The sequence below is a fragment of the Lithobates pipiens genome, unplaced genomic scaffold (genome assembly GCF_037356315.1).
Source record: "Lithobates pipiens isolate NorthernLeopardFrog02 unplaced genomic scaffold, aLitPip1_a1.2 Scaffold_8, whole genome shotgun sequence".
In the NCBI taxonomy this organism is placed as follows: domain Eukaryota; kingdom Metazoa; phylum Chordata; class Amphibia; order Anura; family Ranidae; genus Lithobates; species Lithobates pipiens.
Genome location: NW_027507903.1, coordinates 165,780,763 through 165,793,420, shown reverse-complemented (window position 1 = coordinate 165,793,420; position 12,658 = coordinate 165,780,763). Strand labels below are relative to the sequence as shown.

Sequence of the window (12,658 nt, the reverse complement as noted above, 5' to 3'; positions counted from 1 at the left end):
TAGCTGTCTAAAAGCTATAATGTATACCTTATATCAGTGATGGCGAACCTTGGCACCCCAGATGTTTTGGAACTACATTTCCCATGATGCTCATGCACTCTGCAGTGTAGTTGAGCATCATGGGAAATGTAATTCCAAAACATTTGGGGTGCCAAGGTTCGCCATCACTGCCTTGTATGAACACAGAAGGTGTTTAATAGATTTATTTGTTTATAAATTCTCAAATTATACCCAATAAGTTCACAAAGAAAAGGATGTTATAAATATTTATTAGCTTGACTGGATTACAACCTTTTGTACATCACATTTGCATAAATTCTCAAGTTACATCTTGTGTACAACCACAAAAACTATGACATGGATTTTTACATTAAATGAAGAAACATTAACAGATTTACAGGCAGATTTCTATACAGTTCATTCATGTTTAACTCATTTGTACAACTGTTTTAAACAAATGATCTTCAAGGGATTAGAAGGGGAAAAAAATCTAGGATGACGATAATAAAAATACACAAATATGGGCAGACTTCCATCAATGCATGCAACATTCATGTGAAAACATTTATTTCAGGACACTACAGAATTTACGTAATTTAAATATATTTTTTTTTTACATTTTCTTCATATATATCTCTTATTTTTCAGGCTCTCTGTACAGATTCTCAATGAATGACAACAAACACGCTGTTCAGCCATTGCTGGTTCATCATCTGAGCACATCACATATCAATTTTACATGTACAATTGAACAGAATGCTCACATTCACATGCTGAATGGCTAATGGAATTAGAATCCCTCAGTCCTTTTCATCTTTCTACAAAAATGTAGACTTATTTACACAATAACAAAAAGGTACTTGCCCCCTAACATTTCTATAGTCAGAATTTGTTAGAACAGCAAAGCACAGACTAATGATTCTAATAAAGTCCTAGAGAGAGGGTATTCATTTTGTCCGGCCCTTTTTACGTAATTTTGTTCAGAATAGCAGGGTGTCCTTTGTGTTAAGAGTAAAATAAAACTTATTTGGATTTATTTTCACTGAAAAAGACAATAGTATTCAAAAAATACCTGAAACAATGCAACTTAAGCATATCTGAGATGTTAATAAAACATCAGGCACTATTAATGTCTGTTTTATTATGACTTGTAGGTGTGTTGGTGTGCAGGGTAAAATAACATGCAATTTATATTTAAACTGGTATTTTCTTGCCTGCCACTAAGTTTTCATTCTTTTACTTGTATTCATTATGTGTGCTTAAATAAGGTTATGTTTCAAGTACTGCAAACAATTAAAAAGAGGAAGATATCATCTCTTTAATCCGCAGCCATGGAATACTTTTGACTCATGCTTAGCATCCAAAACTCGTCATTTCCAAACAAGGCCATTGAACAAAAGTAATGTAAAGAACTATATAAATCTCACTCACTTATACTCACACACACTGTGCTTTTTGCTTAAACATTTCTATTTCTGCGGATCAATCAGAACTCTAAAATTTGCCTTGCTTTGCATATAAATAAACATATATTTATATATATATTTTTTTATCTTGGCTCTATTTATAAAATTAATATCAAGAGAGGGCTAGTTGTCAACAAACATCTGGATCTATGTAATCACTTCTAGGAGAAGCAAAAGCAATAAACACTATTAATGTGTTCAAATATATGTGCAAAAACGAAAATACTGATAGTTGTTTCTTACACAAAAGACGTTTTTTTTTGTATTTTTTTTTTTTTTTTTTTTAGTTTTACACATTTTTTTTGTCATTTTCGCTTACAGAAAAAGCATTGATACATCAATGTTGCATAGAATACTTCCATGATAACTCAAGAATTTGGTTTAAAACGTTGTTGGCACACTTCGGAAGCATATTATACACTGCTTATATAAGTCATTGATGCACCAAAACATTGTCACTCACTCTGTTTGACAGATGACAAATGCATCTGTAGAATTTCATGTGTTTAAGAGGTACTAATTCTAGGGTATGTCCAAGCTAAGGAAACACTGAGTCTACTTGCTGTTTCTCTACACTATACATGGCCTGGAAAGTTAGAAACAAAATATAAGAAATGTTATAGTGCTCCAGAGAACAAATACCATTATGTCTTTGGAATGTAGTGAATAAAAGGCAGAGCAATGGTAGCTCTGCTAATGTAATGTTGATTACAGGTTTCCTTGCAAGAATCTGTATTTGTGCTATCATTCTGAAATGATGTCTCTGTAGCAACCATTCGCATGCTTTGCAGTCTTTTACAGTAATGCTCAGCATAAAAGAATTGCAGTTTAAAAATGCACTATTGTAGCTCTTTAGGCTTTTGAATGGGATATCAGAAACACGTTCTTCATAATGGAAACAGGACTGGAAAGGAAAAACAAACACATATTATTTTATCTGACATTTAGTTGCCTTCATTTTGATAGAAACCACTTATGAACACACTGCATGATAGGCAGTATGTATATACATTAGTGACTGTAGCAATTAACAGTACATTTTCAACATACCTATCAATCATTCACCTGAGTTACAAAGAGAAAATTCAGAACATAATTGCTTTTTATATCCTTCTCCTAACTAAAAGGTGGCATGTAGAACAACACACATAGGCTCCTTTTCCTTATTTATGTCACTGAAACCCACCTTCTGTTTTGTGCCACAGCATTACTTTAGGCTTTGACAGCTACCTTAGTTATCTTCATTTTTTCATTTGTTTTTCTATTTAAACCAATGAATTAGAAATTGCAGTATCCGACATATGCTAATATAAGCCAGCAAGAAGTACTGAGCTCATGTGTTTCACCATGTTTTTAATTTGAATCACAAAATAAAAGATAGGCACTGCACGTTAACTGTACGGTAACTGTACACGTGGCATAGAGAGAGAACATTACCTGGAACTTAGAGGACGGAACTATACTGTTTATTCCTGTACATATGCCAACTCCAAGAAACACCATAAACAGCATTTTATATTATCTATCAATGGAAAACATCTAAGGTGCAAATTAGTTTAAACATATATCGAGTGTTACTTTTTTTTAAACTATTATAACCCTTATTTTATATTGCCTTATTTTCACGTGCTTCTAAGCTGCTCTGTTGAATGAAACATAATAGAACTAGTAAAGCACTTGTATACTCTAATCTGAAAACATGACCAGTCTTCTACACACCATATTTATTTATCATCATCCCCAACATGTTGTCATTTATTAATAACAAATGCATCTTATTTCTCATCGACTGCAAAACATGTCAACAAAGATTTCAAAGCACGGCTTGAAACATGTTCAAACTTTGTTTTCTAGGCAGTCTTTAATTCCATTGAAACTAAAATTGTTCCTGACGTTTTGCTCCCAGCTAATAGTGCTGTTCAGTGTGTTTGAGCAGAGCTGGCTAAAAGTTTGTGCCAATTTACTATCCTTTTTCGAAGGTCCACTTTGTCCAGCCAAATGTAAGCTTCACCAATAAGAGTTTTCTTCATAAACTTCCCTCCATTTGAAGCAAGCAAAATCTATGGAAAATAAAATTAAGAATAAGATTATTGGAAATTTTTGAAAATGACATGTATGTAACACAATGATAAAATTCATACTTAAAAATGTACATGCAGTGTAGAAAGCAATGTTATATATATATATATATATATTTTTTAAAAAATGTTAACCACTTCAAATCCTTAGGCCGTATATATAACTACACTGTGTATATATATATATATATATATATATATATATATATATATATATATATATATATATATATATATATTAGGGCTGTGGAAATTAATGATTCATTTATCAATTAATCGTTAATTTCTTTAATCGATCAAAATAATTTTGATCGAGGACGATCCACGGATTGAGCTCCGCGGTCTCGCCCATAGGAAAGGCCATGGCTTTGGCCTAGATCCGGAGCTGTGGCCATCTTGGTGGTGCGCTGACGTCATCATCACCCGCCTGCTTGTGCCATCTACTCTGCAGACGGATCTGCCTGCTGTCTATTCTGGACAGAGTGGGCAATCTGACATGTGGACATTATAGTATGTGGGCAATAGGGGCAGATGTGGACATTACAGTATGGGGGCAGATGTGGATATTTTCTTAAAGTTTAATTTAATAAAATTGTAAAAACTGTATGTGCGTTATAATTAATCGAAATTAGTTGATTAATCGATTTTAAAAAAATCGATTAATCGAACGCAAAAATTTTAATCAGTAACAGCCCTAATATATATATATAATATTACTGAAAATTGCTACCTAATATTTATCGTAATTTCCTGGCTCACCTCATATCAGCAACAGTGGGACTTAACTAACCGATTTAGCGTGGGAATAGAAAAAACGAGAAACAACTTAGCACCTCCGTGCTTGCCAAAAATAATTTTAATTGTTGTTAAAGGCTGGATGTACAACAGCGGAATGAAAGGAGAAAAAATAGCTGAGGCTACATCCAGTTTGTAGTGTTACACAAAGGTTGACTCAGAACTCCAGCTGGCAGCCTTGCAGATTTCAAATGCCCAAATTTTCACATGAGCTGCCCATGATACTGCAACCCCTCTATTAGAATGAGCCCGCACTTCCATCAGCGAAGTATAGGCCACCTTTATAACTTTCAGAATCCATGAGGAAATTATCCTGGAAGAAGCCTTATCCCCCTTCTTGGGGTCTTCTGGGAGAACAAAGAGGCTGTCGGTTTTCTTTAAACTTGCTGTTTTGAAGATGTATGAAATTTGTTTCACCATATGAAAAGAACTGAAATCTTCTGACTTGAAGCAGTGGGTTACGGTAGAAAAACTGGAAGAACTATTTTCCAGTTATCATGAAAGCACGATAGAGCTTCTAATTCTGAGACTCTCCTTGCAGCTGGCAACTAAGAAAACAACCTTCAAGGTGAGATACCAAATCAAACAACTTTCAATTGGCACATTAATGCCCTGAGCACCAAGGCCAAGTCCCAAGACAGAAAGATACTCTTCCTTGGAGGTCGTTTGTGCAATGCTGCCCAAATGAAGTGCTTCACCATGGAATCTTCAGCACATCTTGTCCATGTGAAAGATGACAGGGCCAGTATTTGCACTTTTCAGGAGTTTGACATCTGGATAGGATGACATGATGACATTTGAACTAGTAGAGGGAACCACGGTCTCCTTGGCCAATATGGAAGAATTATGATTGTCGGAACTGTCTCTGACTATATCTTCTGAAGGACCTTCAATGCTAGTGGAAGCAGTGGAAACACATATATACAAACGGGAAGATCCAGGGTATTGTGAACACATCTTGCATCAGTGCTTCCTGAAAGTTGTAACACACCAAAAACAGGGGCACCTGAGCATTCTCTGGGATGGACATGAGATTGATCACTGGATTCCCTCACGTCACACATATTGTTTTCAAATACTTGCTGTTGATTGACCCCTCGTTGTGATCTGGAAATACTCTGCTTGAATGAACTGACAGCTGGTTCTCCTCCCCTGGCAAATAGGCAACTGTTTAGACTCCAGATGCATCTCCACCCACTGGAAAATTTTGCTCACTACCTGAAGAAGAACCAAGCTTCTAGTGTTCCCTTGTCTCTGGACATAAGACACTGCTGTCTGGTTGTCCATATGAATCTTCACTCAATGACCTTCGACAGAATCTTGGAAAACTATTAAGGCAAGGTGAGCTACTTTCAGATTTAGGTAATTTGAATGGCATACAGATGGACTTCTGCACTGTGCTTGTACTCATTGACCCTGACAGTGACTGGCATCCGTGGTCATAATAATACAATCTTCCGGGCTGATAGTCATGCCCCAGGAAAGATTTTCTCTTGAAGTCCACCAAAAGAGATCTCTCAGGATACTCGAAGGGAGAAGGATTGATTGACCGAATGAAATGTGATTCCGCTGCTGTAAAAAAGGGTGACTTGCCATCTGGTCCATGGTACCATGCAGTCTCTTGCTGACAGGGAGTACACTTGGCTCACTTGTACACAATTTGATATCTCTGAGATTTGCCGTTTGGGCAAAAAGATCTTCCCCATCTGGGTATGGAACAAAATACCCAGGTATTCCATTTCCTGACTCCATTCCAACTGGCATTTTTGAGGGTTCACCAATCTACCTTACTGCCCCAGTCCCCAAAACTATCTCCTGATGGTGAATGCATTCTTGACTTGATTTCACTAGAATGAGGATGTCATCCAGGGCAGCTGCAGATATGATCCTGGTATAAAAATTCTCAGCTGGAGATGGGCATTCAGGTAAAAGTGATATGAGTAGCTATACAGCCACCCCATTACCTTCCCACGGCTGGGAAAGGGAACCCCGCCTGCTGCCACTATTTCCAGGCTCACTCATCGCATGGGTTGGTTCAAGTTTATCCCTACTCTCAGTTATCTGTTCCTGGAGTGTGGAAATTTGGAATTTCTCTTCCTCGTTTATTAAAGTGGTTGTAAACCCTTACAAACCACTTTGACCTACAGGTAAGCCTAGATTAAGGCTTACCTGTAGGTCCAAGAAATATCTCCTAAACCTGTATGGTTTAGGAGATATTTGCCCGAAAACAGGCACTGCTGTCTACGGCGCATGCGCCGTAGACAGCGGCACGCAGGTGCACTGAGCGCGGCATTCTCAACGACGGAGCTGCCGCGCGCGTCGGCTCCCGTGCGCATGCACGGGAGTGACATCATCGCGGCTTCGCCGAATGACAGCGGCGGAGCTGCGAGACCCCACCAAGAAGATGGATGCGGTGGACTACAAGGGACAGCGGCGACTTCGCTGGCTCCTGTGTCAGGTAAGTGACACATAATGAACTACTATGCGATGCATAGTAGTCCATTATGCTTTGCCTTTGCAGGGAATGAAAGAGGAAGTAAACTCATCAGGGTTTACTTCCTCTTAAATTTCATAACCTCAATGCCATGGTTCATGCATTGTATTTTCCACTTCTCCAGGAACATCTCCGTATGTAGATGAATGGCTGGGATGACACATTCTCTTAAACCTCGTGGGAGGATTTTGTTTGTAATTTATGACTCCAAGGAGAGGATGTCCCATTTCCTATTCAGTGATTTTATCATTTAGATTTTTGTGATTTTTAATTTTTTTATGTTCCCTAAACAGCACCTTTAGTTCCTCATTCTATTGTTACGTAGATATTTGGTTTTCACAGTCAAAGGTAGCTCTGATTTAGTCATCTAGATCAGTGGCCACTAACAGGCCAGGTTTTATGTATTACCTTGGGAAGATGCAGACTAGAATACTGCAATCGCTGAGCAGCAAATTATATCACCTGTCATGTTTTTCAGTTATCTTGCAAACCTGGCCTGTTAGTGGGCCCTGAGGACAGGGTTGATGACCACTGATCTAGATCATCACCTAGAATAAACACCATTATTGCATACTATTCATACAAAATAGTTATTATTTAGGGCCACCAGATAACAGGGTGCTCAGAGTGTAAATAGTGTAAGTAGGAGATCACATTGAGAATAGATCCAATAGGTATCTGGTGAATCTAAATAGAAAACAAATTTAAAAGATGGATCTCAAACTACTGTTAATTTTTTTGGGGCAAAAAGAGCCCAATCCGTCTGGTATAGACAGGGTACCTCCACAACTTAGGTAATTCATTTGTTTTTCCATTATTATCTCTGTGGTAGGCCATATACTATGCATCCTTCTGCATATGTAATACTGCTCAATGAAAATCTACAGCAGCGATTAGTAAATCACTGCAGATTCCTTAAGCTGAAACTGTCCCAAAGATTTTTTTAGGGTAGCTTCAGAAATTTGGCACTGTAGTGAGTACATACATTTTTTGGAATTCACTTCTGCAGAAAATATGTGGACTAAAAACAAATTTTTTAATATTTACAGATGGGCCAGTGGGCAGCCTTATGGGTATGCCAACCTATGTAACACAATTGCCCTTATCTGCATTGTACTAATTTGGACTTATGTATTATGTAAGTGTCAGGGCTGGGCTCAGCCCTTCCTTCTCATAGCTGGCCGCTCAGCTGTCGGCTAATTGCCAGCTCCTATCTCTCTCCACAGTTACTCAGCTGTTGATGATATCCTGCTTGTTGAGTCCTGCCTACTTAAGCTGTTCAGTCCAGAGGAGATCTGCCTTCGCCTTGGTCAACATCACATAAATGGTCTCCTGCGATCCTGTTCAAGACTTGCTTTGCTGACATCCTTTCTGGCTCCAGATCCTGCTTGCTGTCCCACTACATTGATCCCTGACTTCTGGCTTGGCTGACAATTCGTTCCAGTTACTGAACTTTGGCTATGTTTGTTCTTTTTACTTGTACTATTAAACAAGTGTGATTTAACTGTACTTCTGTCTTGGCCTGATTTCATGGTTTTTGACAGTAGGATGGAGTGCAGGCTTTCTCAATACAGGAATGGTAGTAGAAATTCAAATAAAAAAGTATTTGCTCACCACTTATTAGTCTATCCACTCACCATTAGTTTTCAGCATCAGTCATGGAGATTTTTAGCATGACTGAAAATCTCTGCAGTGATTGAAATTAATCAGTTGGCATAATACAAAGGCGAATGGGCAGAAGGAGGGGAGGGGCGGGCATAGCAGTTCCAGCGACTCTGCTCTTGAAGGGACTAAGACCACAGTGAGCAGTGTCAGAGTTCCAAGAGTTAATCTACTGGAGCACAATAAATACGTTAGATGTTAATAATAGAGATACGTCTACTAGGGACCAGGAACTTTGCTAGACTTAACTTGTGGTATGCCTGCAGTTTTTACAAAGAGGTGTCTAGGCAAGGTAAATATAACAGACAGAAAGTAAACAAAACTACAAATGTTTTGCTTTAGTACTTCACCCTTGTAATCGTGATGGTTAAGGCTAAGGATGAGCTGAACACCCCCCGGTTCGCACCAGTACCTGCGAACAGACCTAAACTTCGTGTGAACTTTAGAACCCTATTAAAGTCTATCGGCTTGAAGGTTCAAAATCTAAAGTGCTAATTTTAAAGGCTAATGTGCAAGTTACTGTCCTAAATAGTGTTTGGGGACCTGGGTCCTGCCCCAGGGGACATGTATCAATGCAAAAAAAAGTTTTAAAACGCCAGTTTTTTCAGGAGCACTGATTTTAATAATGATTAAAGTGAAACAATAAAAGTTAATACATTTTGTACCTGGGGGGTGTCCATAGTATGCCTGTGAAGGGGCGCATTTTTCCCGTGCTTAGAACTGTCCCTGCACAAAGTGTAATTTCTGCAGAAAAAAAAGTCATTTTAAATCACTCGCGGCTATAATGAATTGTCGGCTCCCATAATACAGAGAACACTCATTGAAAGTCATTGATAAAAAAAAAAAAGCATGGGGTTTTTTAAATTCAATTACCAGGCCCTTCAGGTCTGGTATGTATATTAAGGGGAACCCTTATTAAAAAATTAAAAAAAGAATTGACGTCGTGGGGGTCCCCCTAAAAATCCATACCAGACCCTTTATCCGAGCACGCAACCTGGCCGGCCGCAGGAAAAGAGGGGGTGACGAGAGAGCGCCCCCCCTCCTGAACCGTACCACGCCACATGTCCTTAACATTGGAAGGATGCTTTGGGGGTCTGTGACCCCTCAAAGCACCATGTTCCCATGTTGAAGGGGACAAGGGCCTCATCCCCACAACCCTGGCCGGTGGTTGTGCGGGTCTACGGGCGGGGGGGTTATCAGAATCTGGAAGCCCCCTATAACAAGGGGATCCCCAGATCCCGCCCCCCCTGTTTGAAATGGTAAGGGGGTACAAAAGTACCCTTACCATTTCACAAAGAAAGTGTAAAAAATTGTTAAATAAGACACTTTTGAAAAATTCCTTTATTAAAAATAAAAAAAATAAAAAAGATTCCAGCGGTGGTAATCTACTCTTGCTATCCAGCGACAGATGATCATCTCTCTGGGGTCCAGTGATGGCTGATCTGATCCAGCGCAGCGCATCCATCCATTTTCTGTCTCCACGGAGGAGACACTGCGAGATCCCGGCGGCCTGACGTTTGTTATATGTGGAGGGGGGGGGGCACCCATCACCTGACCCCGCCCCCCTATGACACGATTGGGGAAGCCTGGCTTCCCCAATGACGTGTGGGTGACCCCGCCCCCTCTGATGTAACGGAAACCTGCGTTACATCAGAAGGGGCGGGGTCACACATATATCATTGGGGAAGCCAGGCTTCCCTCACTAGCGTCAGAGGGGGGCGGGGTCAGGTGACGGGTGGCCCTGCCTCCGCATATAACAAACGTCAGGCCGCCGGGATCCCGCAGTGGAGACAGAAGATGGATGGATGCGCTGCGCTGGATCAGATCAGCCATCGCTGGACCCCGGAGAGATGATCATCCGTCGCTGGATAGCAAGAGTGGATTACCATCGCTGGAATCTTTTTTTTATTTTTTTTATTTTTTAATTTAGGAATTTTTCAAAAGTGTGTTTGTCTTATTTAACTATTTTTTACACTTTCTTTGTGAAATGGTAGGGGTACTTTTGTACCCCCTTACCATTTCAAACAGGGGGGGGCAGGATCTGGGAGTTCCCTTGTTAAAGGGGGCTTCCAGATTCTGATAAGCCCCCACCCGCAGACCCCCCACAACCACCGGCCAGGGTTGTGGGGATGAGGCCCTTGTCCCCATCAACATGGGGACATGGTGGTTTGAGGGGTCACAGACCCCCAAAGCATCCTCCCAATGTTGAGGGCATGTGGCCTGGTACGGTTCAGGAGGGGGGCACTCTCTCATCCCCCCTCTTTTCCTGCGGCCTGCCAGGTTGCGTGCTCGGATAAAGGGTCTGGTATGGATTTTTAGGGGGACCCCATGTCAATTTTTTTTTTAATTTGACGCGGGGTTCCCCTTAATATCCATACCAGACTTGAAGTTGGTAATTGAATTTGGGGGAACCCCACGCTTTTTTTTAATTTTTATCAATGACTTTCAATGAGTGTTCTCTGTATTACAGGAGCCGACAATTCATTATAGCCGTGAGTGATTTTAAATGAATTTTTTTTCTGCAGAAATGACACTTTGTGCAGGGACAGTTATAAGCACCAGAAACATGCGCCCCTTCACAAGCATACTATAGACACCCCCCAGGTACGAAATTTAAAGGAATATTACACTTTTATTGTTTTACGTTAATCATTATTAAAATCACTGCTCCCGAAAAAACTGCAGTTTTTAAAACTTTTTTTTGCATTGATCCATGTCCCCTGGGGCAGGACCCAGGTCCCCAAACACTTTTTAGGACAGTAACTTACATATTAGCCTTTAAAATGAGCACTTTAGATTTCTCCCATAGACTTGTACAGGGTGTTCCGCGGCTTTTCGAATTTGCCGCGAACACCCCAAATTGTTCACTGTTCGCTGAACAGGCGAACAGGCAATGTTTGACTCGAACATGAGTTCCACTCAAACTGGAAGCTCATCCCTAGTTAAGGCATAAGCCCACAATATAACCTTTGATGAGGCTTGTTCTCCAGTCTCCAATAAACAGTTCTCTGTCTGTATTTAATGCATTTTAAAACAATTCTACTATATATTTAAAAATTCACCAATTTTGTCTTGGTTCAATTTCTGTACTGCAATAGTAGAAACATGTTTAATATTTTTTTTTTTTAATGACAAACATGTCATACTTACCTGCTCTGTGCGATAATTTTGCAATTGTGCACAAAGCAGCCCTGATTCTCCTCTTCTCAGTGCTCTGGGCTCCTCCCCCTTGGCGAGTGCACCCATAGCAAGCCGCAGAAAGCATGAAGGTAAAAAACCTTCAGCCTTTACAACCACTTTAAATGTGAAAACTATGAGAAATTTAATATTTCAGTGACGCAGTAACATAAAATAGAGAAGAAGCAACACGGTAGTTATTTCAAGCTTTAACAATTTCAGAATGTACTTGAGAAAGAATATAATTATTTTACATAATGTGCATATAATTTATTTTTAGTTACTATACACTATAGGTGATCATAATGTCAATACGAAGCAAATTACAGCCTTACCTGCAGAGAGTGTCCAGCAGGACTCATGCTAAAACGGAATGTCTCATTAAATGAAGGCTCTCGATCATGCCTACAGACCCTGGTTTTCTTCTTTATTATTCGCTTCTGAGTTGCTATATTAATGACGTAGAGTTTCACATACAGATCTGAAAAATTATTATGTGGATGAAGGGAATTACTATTGCTTCTCATGTGCTTCTGTCTGTAACATTTTACATTCATTGTGTACTTATTACAGGGGAGTGCTTGGTTATACTATGTAGCTATACAAATCTTACACATCCACCACACATTAACACTCACACAACATGCACTGAATTAATAACGTAATATGAAGTAGTTTGGGGAATTATTGTTATTCTGACCAACTATGTCTCACCCATCTAGCATCTCACCCATCTGTTTGGAAAGTTATGGAACTTAATGTAATTGAGAGTTCACACACAAAAAGGGGTCACTGGGCATTTAACTACTTCGCTGTTTATGTTCTCAGGACACAGGTCCAGAATAACCTTACAACACTAGCCAAACAACTATTTAAGAAAAAACAAATATATGTGAAATAGTTTGCTCAAAACTTTTTTAATTCTGCCCAACCAGTTTTGTGAATCACTAGCCCTGCACAATACAATGCTAGAAGAGTGACATCAC

General features: G+C 39.6%; 1 protein-coding gene across 6 annotated transcripts in view; it reads right to left on the bottom strand.

Annotated features, from left to right (window-relative positions):
- Nucleotides 1–253: 253 nt before the first annotated feature.
- Nucleotides 254–12,658, bottom strand: part of PCLO (piccolo presynaptic cytomatrix protein) — a 490,197-nt gene continuing 477,792 nt past the window's right edge. For all 6 annotated transcript variants that reach the window (XM_077473379.1, XM_077473380.1, XM_077473384.1 and 3 more), the window contains 2 exons: nucleotides 12,008–12,153; nucleotides 254–3,526 (listed from right to left, as the gene is read on the bottom strand). In XM_077473379.1, coding sequence (XP_077329505.1) covers nucleotides 3,386–3,526; nucleotides 12,008–12,153 — 287 coding nt within the window. In that variant the 3' untranslated portion in view covers nucleotides 254–3,385. The remainder of the gene's footprint in view (nucleotides 3,527–12,007; nucleotides 12,154–12,658) is intronic.